Source organism: Macaca nemestrina, chromosome 3 (genome assembly GCF_043159975.1).
Source record: "Macaca nemestrina isolate mMacNem1 chromosome 3, mMacNem.hap1, whole genome shotgun sequence".
In the NCBI taxonomy this organism is placed as follows: Eukaryota; Metazoa; Chordata; class Mammalia; order Primates; family Cercopithecidae; genus Macaca; species Macaca nemestrina.
The window spans coordinates 85,867,639-85,888,495 of record NC_092127.1 but is presented as its reverse complement, the minus strand read 5'-3'; the positions used below and the strand labels follow the sequence as shown (position 1 = coordinate 85,888,495).

At 34.7% G+C, this 20,857-nt stretch overlaps 1 protein-coding gene across 10 annotated transcripts in view; it reads right to left on the bottom strand.

Moving 5' to 3' along the window:
* LOC105486326 (centromere protein E) overlaps positions 1-20,857 on the bottom strand; it is a 94,015-nt gene that overhangs the window by 15,244 nt on the left and 57,914 nt on the right. For 5 of the 10 annotated variants that reach the window (XM_011749155.3, XM_011749151.3, XM_011749161.3 and 2 more), the window contains 9 exons: positions 20,345-20,503; positions 19,409-19,699; positions 18,831-18,989; positions 18,365-18,655; positions 16,908-17,009; positions 14,711-14,929; positions 12,237-12,434; positions 11,240-11,443; positions 1,179-1,397 (listed from right to left, as the gene is read on the bottom strand). In XM_011749155.3, the coding sequence (XP_011747457.2) occupies positions 1,179-1,397; positions 11,240-11,443; positions 12,237-12,434; positions 14,711-14,929; positions 16,908-17,009; positions 18,365-18,655; positions 18,831-18,989; positions 19,409-19,699; positions 20,345-20,503 (1,842 nt within the window). The remainder of the gene's footprint in view (positions 1-1,178; positions 1,398-11,239; positions 11,444-12,236; positions 12,435-14,710; positions 14,930-16,907; positions 17,010-18,364; positions 18,656-18,830; positions 18,990-19,408; positions 19,700-20,344; positions 20,504-20,857) is intronic. The other 5 variants (XM_011749157.3, XM_011749160.3, XM_011749152.3 and 2 more) reach the window with 4 other exon arrangements.

Here is a 20,857-nt window from a genome sequence, read left to right as displayed (position 1 = left end):
ACTACAGGTGGACGCCACTGCACCTGGATAACATATTTAAAAAACACTTTTTTTTTGTAGAGACAGGGCCTTACTATGTTGTCCAAGCTCATCTTAAACTCCTAGGCTCAAGTAATCCTCCAACCTTGGCCTCCCAAAGTACTGGGATTACAGACTCACACACCTGGCCAAGTAAACCATCCTTTTTTCCACTGAATTGAATGTTACTGTTATCATACACCTGTACTACATTCTGATACTTAATTGGGTATATTTCTGAACTCTATTCTGTTCCACTGCTCTACTTGTCCATTCTTGCATCAAACTTGCCTAATGATAGTAGCATATATTTTATTATCTGCTAGACTATTTTCTTGGGTCATTGAAGATTGACCAACTTTCCTTTTGTTTCTTTAAATTATTATTTTGGTAGATGGATTTCATCTTTCCTCTATTTTATCTGTACCAGCTGACTGAGGTCTGTAATGCCCTACAAATCAAAACACTGTATACTAGTGATCTAGTTTTCATTAAGCTGGTGGTTGATGTTTTATCGTAAGTTTTTGGTGAAAAATGATAAATTTTAATTTACCATTGGGATCCCTACAAAGTCGTTTTGTGTGCTAACACAATATAACATTTTGCAATGTTGTTAGACTCCTGAGTAAGGGTAGTTAATAAGGTAATTTGATTATTCAAATAATGTACTGGTTCTTAGATACAAGTTAATCTGCATAACAATCTTGTTATATTTTTAACCTCATATTTTTATTGTGATTACAACATGAAGCAATATTAAATATGCTGGTGATAATAAGAGAAAAGTTAAATTGCTATTTCTCTCCAAGCGAATATTTGTTCTGCATACGGACATAGATCACAGTTCAATAGAAAGTCACATGATTTGGAAAACTTTCATGGTAATTGTACCTTAAGCGGTAGTAACTTAAACTATATTTTATGAATTTAATAATCAAATGAAGTTACAATTTATGTTTTATAATAGTATCTTACATAATGTCTAGCTTTATAATTAGTTTAGTTAAATGATAGCCAGAGTAGAACTACTAGTAAAAATCAAGCCCATTACTTACAAAAATAAATGTATTCATGTTCGGTAATAAGTAAATACTATAATTTTGCTCTAAACTCTGTGGCGAAGCTGCAAAGTGAAGAAAATTTTATAAGAAATTATATACCTCTGTGGTTAACTGTGTAGCTCTTGATGTAACATGAGGATTCTTATTGTCTTGTGTGGTAGGATTAACCTGGGCACCAGATGCCAAGGAGGTCTTTAATGTTTGGTAGTTTTTAAATAGTTTTTCATTTTTCTCTTTCAGTGATTTCAGGTCCTGTTCCCACTCTTTGGATATGGTAGCACTTCTTTCCTCAAACTCTGTTGATTCATTCATTATGGCCTATTGAACAGTAAAATACCATTATAGCTCTAAAACGAGTTATAGTAGTCCCCACTTACCTGCGATTTTATTTTCCATGGTTTCAGTTACTCTCAGTCAAAAATGGTCTGAAAATATTAAATGGGAAATTCCAGAAATAAACAATTCACAGGTTTTGAAATGCACACCATTCTGAGTAGCACAGTGAAATTTTGAGTCATCCTGCTCAGTCCTGCCTGGGATGTAAATCATCCTCTTGTCCAGCATACACTACTTGTTCACTTGATTGTCGCCCTGATTATCTGATTGCTGCTGTATTGCAGTACTTGTGTCCAAGTAACCCTTATTTTAATTAATAATGGCCCCAAAGCACAAGAGTAGTAATGCTGGGAATTTAGACATGCCACAGTGAAGCTGTCAAGTGCTTCTTTTAAGTGAAAAGGTAAAAGTTCTCAACTTAATAAGAAAAAAACCATCATATGTTGAGGTTGCTAAGATCTATGGTTAGAATGAATCTTTTATCTGTGAAATTGTGAAGAAGGAAAGAGATATTTATGCTATTTTTGCTGTAGCACTTCAACCTGCAACAGTGTGTGATAAGTGCTTAGTTAAGCTAGAAAAGGCATTAAACTTATGGTGGAAGACAAGAACAGAAATGTGTTCTAGTTGATGACAGTGTGATGACCAGCAAGCATTGAGCATCTATGAAGACTTCAGCAAGGGATCCCCTGAAAAAAGTGACATCAAGCCCTTTACTGCAAGTAAGAATTATTCATGGATTCAGGAATACAGAAGGTCAATAGCAGTCTAAGACTAAATCAAAATGTCTAGGTCATTCATATTTCTTCATCTTATCAGGTAGGCACTTATCATCTCACATCATAAGAAACGAGAGTGCAGTAAAATAACATATTTTGAGAGTCCACATTCATATAACTTTTACTATAGTATATTGTTCAAAATTCTATTTTATTAGCTGTTGTTATTAATCTCTTACCGTGTCTAATTTATAAATTAAACTTTATCATAGGTATGTATGTATAGAAAAAAACAGAATACATAGGGTTTGGTACCACCCATGGCATCCACTCGGGGGTGGGGGGTCTTGATATACATATTTTTAAAAAACTTTAAAAAACCCTAGAATTCTAGGACAGTGTATAGGCTGAGGTTTATTATTTAGAACATTCTAAAACAGTACTTTAAAAGAATGTGAATATTCTTTGTAGTTTGCATCAGTTTCTGAAATTTCAGATGTTGGATGTGGATGATGACAATAAAATAATGACTAGAGAGGATTCATATTGATCTGCAAGATGATAATCTCACTTTATTAGATTGTACTAACATATGAAAAGAACATGAAGAATTATGCAGGTTAAAATCATTATATATGCTATGGCTGATAATGAAACATTAACCAATATCTAACAGCACAGCATAGCTAGAAACTTAACAATTATCTATTTTTCTGCTTCATTACAAATCTCAATGTTAGCCGGGCATGGTGGCTCATGCCTGTAATCCCAGCACTTTGGGAGGCCAACACAGGTGGATCACAAGATCAGGAGTTCGAGACCAACCTGGCCAATATGGTGAAACCCCGTCTCTACTAAAAACACAAAAATTAGCCAGGCCTGGTGGTGGGAGCCTGTAGTCCCAGCTACTTCAGAGGCTGAGGCAGGAGAATTGCTTGAACTTGGGGACAGAGGTTGCAGTGAACCAAGATTGCGCCACTGCACTCCAGCCTGGGTGACAGAGCGAGACTCTGTCTAAAAACAAAAACAAAAACAAAACAAACCTCAGTGTTAAAAGGGAAAACAACTCACTGCTGTTGGCAATTGATCTTAGTATCCTGTATTTCTGTACAGGGAATAACAAACAATACTCTTTTATATTGAAGGCTAACTAATTTTGAAATTACTGATATCTTTTTTACTTCCTAATTCCTACTGATTGTACTTTCTGTTCTCATCATGAATGCCCCATTGGTATCACCTCATTTGTGGCTTTGTGGTCATTCTACCAGGCTCAGATCTTAAATTCGTTGTGTTCCTGACACCCTGAACACTCCTTGGCTCTGGACTACAGACCTCACACCATACCAAGTTATTAATGCCGACTCTTATGTACTGGAAGAAGCCACATATACATGCTGATCCACACAGTAGAAATCCCTACTCTCTAATCACAACTGGGTCCTCAATATTACAAGAAAAACATCAAATTACAAATAGAGAGGATCTCATCCAAACATCGGTTTTGTGCCTTTCTCTACTGATTGTGGACTCTTTTGTTTTTTCTTGAAATAGCCAACTGCTATTTTGCTAGCTCTGGCTAATCAATAAATAGGATGAACTCTCCATGGGAAAACTTTTTAAAAAGGGCATTATTCCTTATTTCAACATGATTCCAATATAATTTGCAGATGAAATTAAATTGTCAGAAAAGAACTACCCAAACATATGAACTATAAAATATATTTTGGAAATGATAATATTAATCTAGCTACCACAGCTCCAATTTAATAAAAAGAAGCAATCTTTTGACTATTACATGTTTTACCAATGAAACAGAGAAGGGATTACTTCTGAAAGCAGGATGAATACTGCAATTACTTTTGCACTCAACAAATACCAATCAGTGAAATGTAAAACAAGTTAACAAACTGGTCTTAAGCAATGTTAGTCCTTATGACTCAGTACATTTGGGCTGATCACCTTGGGAACAATGATAAAAAAAAAAATCACAATTTTGAAGTTTCTAGTTTAGCATTTTAGGTGTTTAGAAGTTGCCAGTCCAGGACATGTGCAGTGGCTCATGCCTGTAATCCCAGCGCTTTGGGAGACTGAGGCGGGGGGATCACAAGGTCTAGAGATCGAGACTATTCTGGCCAACATGGTGAAACCCCGTCTCTACTAAAAAATATACAAAAATTAGCTGGGCCTGGTGGTGTGCACCTGTAGTCCCAGTTACTCGGGAGGCTGAGGCAAGAGAATTGCTTGAACCCAGGAGGTGGAGGTTGCAGTAAGCTGAGATTGAGCCACTGCACTCCAGCTTGGGTGAGAGTGAGACTCCGTCTCAAAAAAAAAAAAAAAAAAAGAAGCTACCAGTCCATCCTAACAACAAGGAAAAAGCAAAACAAATGAAAAAAAAATCTACAAGTCTGCTTAGATCCACCAGAGAAGTGAGGTTGCAGGCAAAGGGATGCTCCCCAAACTGGAGAGGCAGAGAGGGAGACACAGAGAATCATAACAGAGCAGAAACCTTTGCAGGAACCAGTTATGGGGTAGGAAACCCTGAATTGCAATGATGAACTATTGGAGCTCAGTGTTAACTCTGAAAGTTAAAAACTTTGGGGGACCTAGTCATACAGTGGCCGCTACACTTTTGCGTTTTACCTTCAGGAGATCTATCAAGTCATCAGTCAACATTGGAGAAATCCCTTTGTGAGTCTGGCAGGAGAGGAGAAAAGGAACCATTTTGAAATAAAAGAGAGCATTTTTATTTTTTCTTAAGGTCTGCCCTCAGCAGAAACTATTTTACCAGAGCCTAACATACTGGGGTTTTATCAGGGCCTAATATATCTGGAGGAGGGGAAAATACTAAGTTTCAGCTGGCTCTTGCCTTCCATGTGAAGTCAGGGAAATATACTCCACCTGCCACACACCACACATACCTTGCCACTACACTACTAAAGGCCTATTTGCTACAGTTACTTTTACCCAGTAAATCATGCCTGCTTTTCAGCAAAAAAAAATTACAAGACATACTAGAGGGCAAAAAACACAGTTTGAAGAGACTAAATAAGCATCAGAACCAGAGTCAGAAATGCCAGGAACATTAGAGTTATCAGACCAGAAATTTAAAAAAAATTGATTAATATGCTAGGGGCTTTAGTGGAAAAAGCAGACGACATGCAAGAACAAATAAACAATGTAAGAAGAGACATAGAAATTTTGAGAAAAAAAATAAAGAGATGTTAGAGATCAAAAATGCTGTTAACAGAAATGAAGAATGCCCTTGAAGAGTTCATCAGTAGACTGGCTGAACCAAGAAACTCAACTTGGAAATATGACAATGGAAACTTCCAAAACTGAAAAGCAAAGAGTAAAAATACTGAAAAAAACCCTAAACAACATCCTACAACTGTGGGGTAATTATAAAAGGTGTAATGTATACATAATGGGAATACCAGAAGGTGAACAGAAAAAGAAAGAGCTGGAATATGTGAAGTAATAATGATTAAGAATTTCCACAGATTAACAATGTACACCAAACCAGGAATCGAGGAAACTCATAATGCTAAATGGGACAAATACCAAACAAAACAAAACAAAACAAAAACTACATCTAAGCATATCATATTCAAACTTCAGAAAAATCAAAGTTTTAATATTTGAAGAAGCTGGAAGGGAAAAAACACCTTACCTATAGGGGAGTGAAGGTAAGAATTACATCTGATTTTTCTAAAGCTATTCAAGCTAGAAAACAGTAGAGTGAGAAAACATACCAAACTATAATTCTATACTATGTAAAATTATTCTTCAAAAGTGAAGCAGACATAAAGACTTTCTGAGACAAACAAAAATTGAGGGAATTTGTTGTCAGTAGACTGGCCTTGCAAGAAATGTTAAAAAGAAGTTCTTCAGAGGAAAGGAAAATGATATAGTCGGAAACTCAGATCTACATATAGAAAGGAAGAGCACAAGAGAAGGAATAAGTGAAGGTAAAACAAAAACTTATTTTCTTATGCCTAACTGAGCTAACTTATGTATGCTTATCAATAAGTGAGATGAATGATAGCAATGATACAATGGATGGGAGGGAGAAATGATAAATACGTTGTTATTATAAGGTACTTATATTATCTGTGAGGTGGAAAGTGTTATTTGAAATTGGACTCAGATTAGTTGTAAATGGATATATTGCAAACTCTAGAGCAACCACTAAAACAAGATAGAAGTGTACTTGTATGCTAAGCAGAGAAGATGGAATCATAAAATAATTAAGATCATAAAAGGCAGAAAAAATGTGGAAGACAAAAATAGGTACAAAGAATAAGGACAAAAAATAGAAAACAGAAACAATATGGCAGATACTAATCCAATTATATCAATAAACACCTTAAATGTCAATGGTCTAAATACACCAATTAAAAGACTGTCAAAGCAGATCAAAAAACAAGAGCTGACTGTATGTTGTCTACAAGAAACCCATCTTCAATATAAGGACACATAGAGTAGAAAGTAAAGGGATGGAGAAAGATACACCATGTTAAAACTAGTCAAAAGAGATGAAGTAGCGATACTAATTTCACACATAGCAGAGTTCAGAGCAAGGAAAACTATCAGGGATAAAGGGACATAGTGATAAAGACATCAATACCCCAAGAAGACATAACAATTTTTATTTTGCATGCACCTAGCAAAAACGCATTAAAATACTTGAGGCAAAAAATGATAAAACTACAAGGAGAAATAGATCAATCTATTATAGTTGTAGACTTTAATGCCTCTTCATCAGAAGTGAACAGATCCACCAGGCAGAAAAATCAGTAAGGACATAGTTGAATTTAACAGTACCATCTATCAACTGGATGCAATTGACATCTATTGACTACTTCATCCAACAACAGCATATTATATATTCTTCTCAAACTCACATTGAATATTTGTGAAGACAGACCACATTCTGGACTCATCATACCATGTCTGCTCTCAGACTACAATGGAATTAAACTAGAAATCCAAAACAGCTGAAAAATCCGCAGATAATTAGATATTTAAACAATACAGTTCTAAACAACACACTTCTAAACAACATATGGGTCACAGGAGAAATAAAGAGAAATTAAAATGTATTTTGAACTAAATAAAAATGAAAATATGACTTATCAGTATCTGTGGAATGCAGTAAAAGCACTGCTTAGAGGAAAATTTGTAGCATTGAATATATGTATTAGAAAAGAGGAAAGACCTAAAAATCAATAAATGAGGCTTTAACCTTAGGAAACTAAAAATGAGCAGCAAATTAAATCCACAGTAAGCAGAAGAAATAAAAGTTAAAGTAGAAATCAATAAAACTGAAACAGAAAAATTAATAGAGAAAATAAATATCCTAAAAACTGGTTCTTTGAAAAGATCAATAAAGTTAATAAACCTCTAGCTAGGCAAACTAAGAAAAAGAAAAAGAATACAAATTACTAATATCAGAAATGGATGAGAGGACATCACTATAGAGCCCATGGACATTAAAAAATATGAACAACTCAATTATTACAACCCACAATTATGAACAACCCACAAATTTGATAATTTAAATGAAATGGACCAATTCTTTGAAAGATACAATCTACCAATACACAAGAAAGGCAGTTTGATTAGGCCTATATCTATCAAAGAAATGGCGTCAGTAATTAAAAACTTTCTAAAACAGAAAGAACCAGGTCTAGATGAGTTCGATGGTGAATTCTACCAAATATTTAAGAAATTTAAGGAAAAACTACACCCATTCTCTACAATCTACAATCTCTTCCAGAAGATAGAAACAGAAACTCATTCTATGATGTCAGCATTATTCTAATACTAAAACCAGATGATGGATGACATTATACAAGAAAACTACAGACCAATATCTCTCATAAAAATAGATGTAAAAGCTGGGGGCAGTGGCTCATGCCTGTAATCCCAGCACTTTGGGAGGCCGAGGTGGGTGGATCACGAGCTCAGGAGTTCGAGACCAGCCTGACCAACATGGTGAAACCCTGTCTCTACTAAAAATATGAAAATTAGTCAGGCATGGTGATGTGTGCCTGTAATCTCAGCTATTCAGGAGGTTGAGGCAGGAGAATCGCTTGAACCTGGGAGGCGGAGGTTGCAGTGAGCTGAGATCGCGCCATTGCACTCCAGCCTGGGAGACAGAGTGAGACTCCATCTCAAAAAAAAAAAAAAAAAAAAAAAAAAAAAAAAGAGATGTAAAAAACGATGTGAAAACCGCAACAAAATATTAGGAAGTCAAATCCAATCATGTGTAAAAAAGATTATACATGACCAAATGGGATTTATCCCAGGTATGAAAGGCTGGTTTAACATTCAAAAATCAATTAATGTATTCCATCACAGGCTAAAGAAGAAAAATCACATGATCATATCAATAGATGCAGAAAAAATATTTGTCAAAATCCAATACCCATTCATAATTTAAAACTCTCAGCAATAGAGATGAACCTCTACAACTTGATAAAGAATGTCTACAAAAAACTACAGCTAACATCATAGTTAATCATGAGAAACTAGAAGTCTTCCTGCTGTGATCAGAAACAAGGCAAGGATGTCCCCTCTCACCTCTGGTTTTCAACACTGTACTAGAGGTCCAAACTAATGCCATAAAACAAGTAAAGGAAATACAAGGTACACAAATCTGTAAAGAAGAAATAAAATAAAACTCTCTTTGTTTACACATGACATGATTATCTACATAGAAAATCTGAAGGCATCAACAAAAATACTCCTGGAACTCATATGCAACTATAGCAAAGTTGCAGGATAATAAGTCAATATACAAAAGTTAATAGCTTTCCTGTATACCAGCAATTTACAAGTGTAATTTGAAATTAAAAATATATTATCATTTTACTAGCACCCCCCAAAATAAAATACATAGGCAAATCTAACAAATATATACAAGATCTATATGAAAAAAACTACCAGACTCTGATAAAAAAGTAGAAGAATCAAATAAATGGAGAAATATTCCATATTCATGGATAAAAAGACACGATATTGTTAAGATGTCAGTTCTTTCCATCTTTAAATTAGAAGCAATCCCAGCAAAACCATAGGAAGTCATTTTGTGAATAGGGACAAACTTATTCCAAAGTTTATATGGAGAGGCAAAGGACCCAGAATAACCAACACAATGTTGAAAAACGTCAGAGAACTGACATTACTTGACTCCCAGATTTACTATAAAAATCAGCAGTTTCCAGATTTGCTATCAATGAAAGAACAAATAGATCAATGGAATAGAATACAGAGCTCAGAAATAGATCCCACGTGGTCAAATGATCATTGACAAAGGAGCAAAGACAATACAATGGTGCTGAATCTGGACATCTACAAGCAATAAAAAAAAAAAAAAAGACGTTAAGCACTTCAGAAAAATTAACTCAAGATGGATCATAGGTTTAAATGTAAAACAAAAACTATGGAAGACAGCATAGGAGAAAATCTAGATGATCTTGGGTTTGGTGATATTTTAGATACAAACTCAAAGGCATAATCTATGAAAGAAATAATTGATAAGCTAGACTTTTTTTAACACTAAAAATCTGCACTATGAAATACAATGCCAAGAGAATGAGAAGACAAGCTACAGACTGGTAGAATATATTTCCAAGACACATCTGATAAATGACCAATATTCAAAGTATACAAACAATTCTTAAACCTTAACAATGAGAAAACAAATAACCTGACTAAAATAGGGGCAACAGACCTGAAGAGACATTTCACCAGAAAAGATACACAGATGACAAATAACTATAAAAAATGTTCAACATCATATGTTATTAGAGAACTGGAGATTGAATGAGATACTACTACACACTTACTAGAATGGTCAAAATCCCAAACTGACAACACCAAATGCTGATGAGAATGTGGAGCAACAGGAATTTTATTTGTTGCTGGGAGTGCAAAATGGTACAGCCCCTTTGGAAGACTGTCTGGCAGTTTCTTACAAAACTAAACAAATTTTTACTATATGATCTAGAAATTGCATTCCTTGGTATTTAAGTTGAAAATGTATGTCCACACAAAAATATATACATGTATGTTTACAGCAGCTGAATTCATAATTGCCAAAACATACAAGCCACCAAAATATCCTTTGGTAGGTGAGTAGATAAACAGGTACATACAGACAATGGAATATTATCCAGCATTAAAAAAAAAAGAGCTATGAAGCCACGAAAAGACATGGAGAAAACGTAAATAAATATTACTAAGTGAAAACTGTCAACCTGAAAAGGCTATATATACTGTATGATTCCAACATATGACATTCTGGAAAAGGTGATACTATGGAGACGGTAAAAAGATTAGCAGCTGCCAGGGTTTAGGAAGGTGAAGTGATGAATATAGGTGGAACACAGGGGATTTTTATGGCAGGATAGTAAAATTACTCTGTATGACACTGTAATGATGGATACATGTCATTTGACACTTGTAACTCATAGAATGTACTATGCCAAGTGTGAACCCTAATGTAAGCTACAGACTTTGGGTGATAATGATGTATCAGTGTAGGTTTATTGATTGTGCCAAATGTGCCACTCTGATGTGGGTTGTTGATAGCGGAGATTGTTTGTGGAGATGGGATATAAGGGAACTCTCTGTACTTTCTGCTCAATTTGGCTGTGATCCTAAAACTGCTCTTAAAAAAAAAGTTTATTAAAGCACATGAGGCCCAACTAAAGTAGCTGACCAGGCTTGTCTATGACTTTACCACAGTTGCTGCCCATAGCCTTGAAACAGACTCATGTCTTACGATCTCTAAGGCTACTTGTGTAAAAGGCTCAGTTCTTACAGAAGCAGTGAGAAGGAGAAGAAAAAGAGAAGAGTAAGAAGATTCAAGATTTCACAAGTGGAAACTAAATATTATACAAAAAGATTTTGTTACCTTGATCAGTATGAATTGATAAGGATACATTAGAGGAAGAACACGTTTTACCAAATCAATTTTTTAAAAGCATATACAAATAAAGAAAATATACATAAGTTGCCCTTTTAAGAATGAGTTAGGACAAGTAAAGCAAACAGCAACAAAAAAGAAGTAGTACAGCAAAAAGTAATACTTACAATTATTCTGTTATTAAAGAAGTTATTCATTTGACAAATCCTATCATTTTCTTTCTGGATGCCATTTTTAAGCTTTTCTATATCAAAACGAGTATTTAACCACTCTTCCAAAAACTGTGTCATTTCTTTCCTATTACTTAGTATTTGCTGAAATTCAGTCTTTATGGTAGGGAACTCACTTTCTGAGAAATCTTTGAGAATTTCCTGTGTGAAAAATAAGTGTCAAATTGTTTAAACACTAGGAAAGTTTTGATCCAAATATCATGTATATATATACACACACACCACAAAAAGAGGGCAATACCTACTGGACTCTTGCTTTTCTTCCTTTTTACATCACTTCTTAATATTTTAAAGTAAACTAAGAAATATAATCGTAAGTTAAAACTTTATTCTAGTTATTTGCATAATATAATTTGGGTGGTATATGTGATGTAACAGATTGTACCTATTAAAATAAAAACTTGTAAAAATGACAATTTTGTGACTAATTGCTACAATACCTGAAGTGCATCTTAATTTTTATTTTTTGAGATGGTCTCACTATGTTGCCCAGGCTGGTCTTGAATTTTTGGAGACAAGTGATTCTCCTGCCTGAGCCTCTTAAGTGGCTGGAATTATAGGCATGCCACTGGGGCTGGCTTCATGAAGTGTTTCTAAATGTAGCTTTTTACTACGTTTAGCAGACCTTACATACATGTTGGGAACTGGATGCCAGCCTCACACAGATGAATAAAAGTAACACATTCCATGTGGAGTTGTTGCAATAAAGAAGTTTCTGACTCCTAGTACAGAGGTAAGAAATTTTCCTGTATCTGTGGAGGTCTGAAGGGAGGCTAGTCCATTATTTGCCAGTCTTTATGTCTGGCCAGGTATCACTCTGCAACCTATTTTCAATTTCTGGTAAATGAAAATAGCTCTAAACACATGAAAAAGTACCTTTCTACTTGATAAAAAGGCTTAAAATCTAATTAAATCCATTTAAAATAAATTATACCTCAATATGTAGATCCATATTCTGGTTCAATTTGAGATCCCTTAATTCTCTGGATGGTACATCACAATCTTGTTGAAGGTGCTGTATTTTAATTAGCAATTCCTTTTGCTTTTCCACTTCATCAATAAAATCCATTTCAAATTTATTGATGGACTCATGTTGTTCTTCTTTTATTTTTGTAACATAGCTTAACACATACTTGCAGAAAAAATTAAACAAATTGGAAAATGAAAATTCTGTCACATTTACAGGAAGTTTTAATCCTTGAGACTGAGGTAGGATGACATCTCTTATTTACCTATATCCTCTCACAAGTGAGGAAAAAGGAAAGAGCTTCTCTCTATCCTCATTTTTTTCCTCTTAGTATCTTAGGAGAATAACTAACTCCCAGACCTATACTTCCTTATTTCTGACTTCCTATTAGATATACTTCTTGGATGTCTTACAAGTACTTCAAATTCAACATGTTTAAAATGTAACATGATCCCTTTTTCTACAAGTCCTCCTTTTTCTATTGCCCCGTTTTTTACTAATTACATTGCCAATCACCTGGGTTTCCCAGTTAAACTCATGAGACTCATTTTCAACATCCTATCCTGCCAACCCTGATTGGGTAACCCTGATTGGGTAACCAAGAAGATGATGTTACATGTCTCAAGACTTCCTTGTTGGTCAGACACAGTGGCTCATGCCTGTAATCCTAGCACTTTGGGAGGCCGAGGCAGGCGAATCACAAGGTCAGGAGATGGAGACCATCCTGGCTAACATGGTGAAACCCCGTCTCTACTAAAAATACAAAAAATTAGCTAGGTGTGGTGGTGGGCACCTGCAGTCCCAGCTACTTGGGAGGCTGAGGCAGGAGAATGGCGTGAACCCAGGAGGCGGAGCTTGCAGTGAGCTGAGATCGCACCACTGCACTTCAGCCTGGGCAACAGAGCAAGACTCCATTCAAAAAAAAAAAAAAAAAAAAAAAAAAAGACTTCCTTGTCAAGCATATTTAGATATTTGGCTTCAAGGACACAACAATTTGAATGCCATATGTCTCATGGACTTCATGAATAATTCTAGATGTCTGATTACCAGGATTTGTGGAAGAATTACCAGGGCCTGAAGGGCAATCTACCCATGTAGGGTAGATAACAGCTTCCTTATTCCTCAACTTCCACCATTCCTTAATCTATTATAATCTGGTCTCTTCCTTAACTACTCAATTGAAACTGTTCTGACAATGATCACTAATGAGTTCCATTATCACCACATTGAGAGAATATCTTCAGTCCATATTCTGACTCTCTGAAGTATTTGCCACTCATAACTTCATCTCTGACATGCTTTTCTCCACTGATTTGGGTAGCAGCACTTTTGCTAGGTTCTCTCCTGTTATCTTTGACTTTTCCAACCTTTAACCCATGTGTTGCTCACTTTTCTGCTACTGACTCTTAGACATTTATCTTTTCCAGAGTTCTGTTTTTATCCTAAGGCTCTTACTCTTCATTATGTTTCCTGGATGATCTTACAAATGTATTATCTATCACCTATATGCTGATCAGTCTCAAATGTTAGTCCTTATTTTCCTCCTGCCAAACCTCAAACTCACATGTAAATGTCTACTTGGTTTCTCTTCTTGGATGTTCCATCATACGTATTTCAGCCCCCAGACATCTCAAATTAAACAATCTCCTGCCTCATCTACCTTGTTTCTCTTTCTATTTTTGAATCTTAGTTAATGGTACCACTATCCACAAACCTCACTAAGCCCAAATCCAAGAACTCCATCTAAACTTCTCTCCCTTATGTCCACTATCAATTATGTAGACCTGCTATTTTAAGCTGCTAAATATTTCTTTAACCTTGTTTGTCCTCTCTAGCCCTATGAAACCTTCCCTAGTAGTACAGTCACATATAAAATCTCGTCTGGACCACTGTAACTGCCTCTTATTGCTTTCTGCCACTAGGCTTATCTCCCTCAAACTCATTTCTTCTTTATTCTTTAGTTTAGTACCTAAGTGGTAATCAGATCCTGTTACCACCACCACTTAAAATAACTGTCTAATGATTCCCCATCTACAAAAAGGACTCCAAGCTTTGTTATTGAGTCTGGCTTCCACTACAGTTTCATCTTCTGTAACTTTATTTAGTACGTCATATAACTTGCATGCACTTCTATCATTGCACTTAATACCTGTTTATATGTCTGTCTCACCCCAGACTATGAGATCTTTGAGATGTTAACTATCATCTGCCTCCTGAGCACCCTGACATAACGTCTAGGCCCACAGGCAGAGTTCAGGTGTTGTTGAATGACCAGGTGATAGGCGTATTGACTATCCTACATATTACTGTGCTCAGACTCACATAATCTTTAATTCGGTAGTAAGAATACTAAATAGCAAATATGCCGGCACCCGAAGCAGGATGTTTGTAACTGAAATTTACAGCAATATTTACAAGGATATTACTAAAAAAGATGGTACCTTAAGTTTCTTCATGATTCTGTGGAATTCCATGGAACATCTCTGGTTTGCAGTAAAAAGTTTTTCAATGTGTTTGGTTTGTAAATAGGGAAGTGAGAGGTTTGCTTTAACTCTCATTGAAAGCTCTTTTTGGATTTCAATTTCCTTCTCCAAGTCAAGAGACAATCTATTCAAGCACTCATAATGATCATCCATCTCTGAGTATCTCTTCAAAAGCTCCTAAAGGAAATGAGAATTCACTCAATTTATAACAATTCATTCTAATATAACAATAAGTAGTTACAACTCTAGAATTGTAACAAAACTCACGCTTTAACATTTTCTGTAGGGCAGAGATAAAGATCTTTGTATTTAAAAACAAAAGGAAACTCTTGTTGTCATTTTGGATTACAGAAATAATAGATAATCATTATGGCAATTTAAAAAATTTAAGCAAATATAACAAAGAAAGCCAGGACCAACTATTCTTAACATTTTGATGCATTTTCTTTTAGTTTTTTGAATATTTATGATTTGAATCAACATTGACAAAGTCTGATGAGAAATTTGAGTAAATTCAATTAAGTATGTATTGTAGTTCATGGTTGAGTGCTGGTTTATGTTTACAGTAGGCAGTCGGAGTTAGCAGATAAAACAAGTGATTAAGAATCAAACCACCTATTTGTCAGCTTGGTATAGATACTTCACACAATCCTACTATCTGCCTACAGTCTGTTTTCTATCCCTTTATCAGATGTAGAGTTCAGGTTCCAGCCATGCCACTTCTTGACTGGGGAAGTCACTGAGCCATTTTCACAACAGGAAGACCACAATAATTACCACAAAGTTTTCTGGGGTCAAGTAAAATATATGATCTATACCTATATATCTATGTAATTTATAAAACAGACACAGTCATTTAGCTTGAAGGAGACAAAATTATATTTATAAAAATGTTTCTACACCCAAGTTTTGAAATAAGTCAGATACAAGTCTGACTTAGTTTAAAATTGAGATTCTACCAATTTACTAGCTGTGTAACCTTGGGCAACTGCTAAACTTCCTTTCTGAGCCGCAGTTTCCTTGTTCATGAACGGAGCAATAAAGCCTATATCATGAGGTAAAACACCCAGTATGGTACGTGGCACACAGTAGACATGCAATAAACCTGGGCCCATAGACTCAAGTGACTTGAGGCTATGCAGGTGACACACTGGTCAGAGCACAGGTAGAGAAATATGTAAAATTCAAGTTGCTGTAATCATGTAGTGGGTAACATGTTTAGTTCAGGGTGCGAAACAATAAAACAAGGGCGTTCTCACAAGAATGAGCCCTTTATTTTTAATAATTTAAGAAAAGCTAGATGTTAATCAATCTGGAGTGTTGGAGAGGGGATTCCTGTTTTTGGTTTTAGGATGAATCAGCTACGGTATACAGCAGCATATTGAACACTGACTTACGTCACGAATGTGCTAAACGATACAGTCATAAACAAAACAAAAATGTCCTTAGAGATCTTGCATTCCAACAGGTGTGACTGCAAATCCTGTTGGCTTTCCCTTCAATGTATATTCAGAATCTCAACACTTCTCACTACCTCTATTGCTCCCTCTCTGGGACAGGCCAGGATGATCTCTGCCTGGGTGATTGAAATTAGTTTTTATAATGGTCTTCCTGCTTCCACTCTATTTTCAATATAACAATTAAGAGTCATCCCTTTAAAATGTAAGTCAGATTATGTTTCTCTTGCGGTAAAAATTCACCAGTGGATCTCCATCTCACTTAATAAAACTCAAAGTCTTTTTTCGCGTCCCACAGCTTGCCTCTTCCCTGATAACTCTCTGAACTCATTTGTTAGCAGCTTGCCCCTTTTCGATGTTCCTTGAACCACCACGGAGTCTTCTGCCTCAGGAACTTTGTACTCGCTGTTCCCTTTGCCTATAAGGGTCTTTTCAGACATCTGTATGGCCTGACCCTTTACCTCCTTCAGGTATTTGCTCAAGTATTACTTTTCTGGTGAGGACTTAAATTCACAAGGTCCCATTGTTGTTTGTGTATGTGTGCATTACACATACACACCTGTACTAGGTTACAATGTTTAGAAAAATACTGAGCACTATCTATTCATTTCAGAGGTTCCTTCAATTCCACTTTAGGTTTCGGTAAGTCTTTGGAAGGGAACCAATAATGATTTGTAGTTTTAACAGGAGGTACTTACTTTTATTCTAGAGCACTTTTCTCTCAGGCTTTCTGTAAGGTTCTGTTGTCCATCACTTAGTAACCTCTTTTCAGGTTTTACTTGGTGGTTCTGTTGGTCCTGCTTTGGTAAAAAGAAAATAAAATAAACAGGGCTTTTGTCATGACTATATTCACATATAATGTCTAACAGGACACTTAAATTACATGACATTTTAATAATGGAATTAAGTATTACACTTGTAACTCAAAAGCAATGTTAAAATCATCAGAAAATAAATAACAGTACCAGTAAGTTTTATAGGGAGTGACCTCAACTCACTGGGAAAAAAGTAGAAAAACCATATAATTTTTGGAGATAGGATTTGTTTTCACAGCTACAAATTAGGTTTTCGGGCCAGGCATGGTAGCTCACACCTGTAATCCCAGCACTCTGGGAGGCTGAGGCAGGAGGATCACTTGAGTTCAGGAGCCCAAAACCAGCCTGGGATACATAGTGAGACCCTGTCTCTATAACAATAAATACATAAATAAATAAACGAACAAATAACCAGGAAAACAAACAAATTAGATTTTAATTTCTGATTCCTACTCTTCCAAATCTCTGCATTATTCACTTGTAGTTTTAACAGGGGCACTTACTTTTATCCTAAAGCACCTTATTGCCACCAACCAAATATACTTAAAATCACCTGTACTGTCTATTGTGTTTCAAACCCTAGTCATATATTCTTCCCAGCCCCTTGGAAAAGTTCATATTCTGTGTACATTTTGCATTTCTGATTAAAAAGTATAAAGTGAAACAAAAACATTTTCTCCCACTTATTTATCTTGTTCACTACAGTACCTAGAAGAATATTTGTTGAATCAATTAAATCTCTTTATAAACTTAGTTAAGGCCCATATAAAGAAATGAGAATAAACAATATTTTTACAGATTTTAATCAACTTTTAAAAGTAACTTTGTTACTTTTAAAAAGAGGATTTAATTAGATATTTTAAGATATATAATTCTGAATATCTAAAAATAGTCATACCAGAGGAACTTAATTTTTATATTTATCTGGCCTTTTTTTCCTTTTAACTTCACCAATAAGAGCCCAACTCTAGAACTCCAGCATGTATAGGTAGAGAAATGGGAATATTTGCTCTCTTACAAATCTAATCCTTCAAATATTTCTCCATTTAGAATAATGCTATCTCTTGATTTAAAAAAAAAAACCTTTAAAATGTTATATTAAGGGAAATAGTCTGCTTTAACACACTTTATAAAAATAAAGAATTAAATGTTATTTTCTGAAAATATTTTTGCTTCTTTTAAAACTGTTTTCTATTGTGTGAAAATTATAGTAACCATTTCCCACTATCCTTTACTGTTCATAGAAATTTCCAGAAAGAGAAATAAAAACATTGTAATTCTTTTCAAAAAAGCTTAATTCTTATTAATAGTTACTACACAGCAGAAGATTCTGAACTCACTCTAGCTATCATTTCCCTTAAGGTTGCTACGAATTGGTCCCTTTCCATTTTGAGAGATTCTTTTATCCTCCTTAGCTCATCTCTTTCTTTAGCTACAATTCTAATTTCTTCAAGGCTTTCATGAAGTTTCTTAGTCAACTGGAAGTTATCCATTCTCACATTTTGCACAGATAAGTTTTGGGCCTCAAATTGCTTCTTCAACTGTTCCATCTCATTAATTTTTTTATGACTCATATTGACATCTTCTTTCATTCTAAGCAGATGAAGTTCTTTTTTCCGAAGTTCTTGGATCTTGAGATAATTGTAAAACAAGTTAGAATGTAAGCAGTTTCTTCAAGGAAGGAAAATAGCGTCTACTTGTGTTCTATATGCACATGTATATCTACATATCTGTATCTATATCTTTTTAATTCCACGAATAATTCGGACAAAGTTACTTCCAAAAGAAGAACAAAACAACACATACCTTTTTCTGTAATTCATCTTTTGATTTATCTAAATCCTTTTGAATGTTTGAAATTTGAGTTGTCTTTTCTAAAATTTTTTCTCTAAGCTTATCAATAGTTTCCTTGTGTTCTTTTGATAGCATATGAGCAGTTTTTAGTTCCTGTTGTATTTCCAGATCCTTTATTGTTAGAAGAAATCAAGAAATATAATGACATAAAAGCACATTACCTTTACTTAATAATTAATGAGTTTAAACAAAATCTTAAAAACTATACACTCACAGTTAAAAACAAGCATTATACAACCTCCCAAATTAGAACAGTAAAGTAAAATTTCCTGCTGGTAGCCTCCTCCATAGCCTTCTCCTTTCACACCACTTGGACATCTTTCTAAATCAATATCACATAAAGAGTACACCATTCTTATGCTTAGTTTTCCATTCTTGTGCTTAGTTATCCATTATACAGATAGTGCGTTATTGGTGGACAGTTAGATTACTTCTAGGTTTTGGTCACCACACACAATGCTGCAGTGAAGACTGTATTTTTGCCCAAATATGTGAATATAATGGTAGGGTAAAGAAAGAACACAACTCACTCTAGCTTTGGTTTCTTGTAGGCTTTCCATGAGTTGGTCTCTCTCCAGTTTGAGTGTTTCCTCTACTCTTCTTAGATTATCTCTTTCTTTCATTACAGATTTCATTTCTTCAAGGTTTTCATGAAGTTTCTGAGCCAAATTTAAGTTCTCTGTTTCTATTTTACTCAGAGTTAAGCTTTGGTCTTTTATTTGTTTCTTTAGTTGCTCCATTTCGGACACTTTTTTCTGTGTCTCATTGACATCTTTTTTTAACTTAAAAAGTTGATGTTCATTTGCCTTAAGTTCTTGAATCTTAAGATAATCATAAAATAATATGTTAGGTGGCTTTTTAGGGACAGATAAATAATAGTTTCTAAATTGATTAAGACAACTGTCTACCCCTGTTACTCTCACTGATATCCTGCACAATTCCACATAGAATTTTACTTTCTTTTGAGGTATAACATATATAAAGCATACTAATCTTCAATGTATAACTTAATTTATTCTTGACACAGGAATAAATCTATGAAACTACAACCCAGATTAAAACAGAGAATATTTCCAGCACTTCATAAAGTTTCTGTATGCCCCTTCCTAGAGACAGCCACTATTCTGACCTTTATCATCCTGGTTCAGTTTTGCCTGCTTTTGAACTTATATATCAAAATGTATGTATCCATTTTCCTGCTGATGAACATTTGAGTTTTCAGTTTTTTGCTAGTTTGAATAAGGCTGCTATAAACATTCTTGTGTCTTTTTATAGAAGTATGTATGTACTCTTTTCTCTGAGGTACATACCCAATAAGTGGAAATGTGGGCCTCAGGCAGGTTACGTCCAGCATTAGTAAATACTGCCAACGTGTCTTCCAATGTGGTTGAACCATTTTATATCCCCAACAATTTTAGGCACAGACAAATCAGATATCCAATCAAACAATCCCCCCACAAAAATACCTTTTCTTGTAATTTAGCATTTGAATTTTCTAAATCTTTTTGCATATTTGATATTTTATCTGTCTTCTCAGAAACAATTCCTCTGAGTTTGTCAATAGTTTCCTGGTGCTCTTTCAGATGCATGTGAGCAATTCTTAGTTCCTCTTGTTTTTTCAGATCCTTTATCATTAGAGAAATTTTAAAAACAGTGACATATCTTAGTATTAGTTTTTTAAAAATAAAGTGATATATTTTCTTAGTAAAAATAATAATAGTGTTACTCTATATCTTTGCTGTTGTTTTTAAGTTACAGGTTTTCTCTTCCCCGTCCTCATCTCTTTACACTCTACTTCTGCTTTTCAGAGGCAAACACATTACACATATATTACTTTTTTTAAGTATTGCATAGTATTTTGACATACTGTTTATATTTACTGTTTCCTTCCGAGGAACATTTAGATTGTTTCACATTTTTAATTTTAAAATCACTATAATAAATAACCTGTGGTATATGTATATGTTGTGTTTGTATAT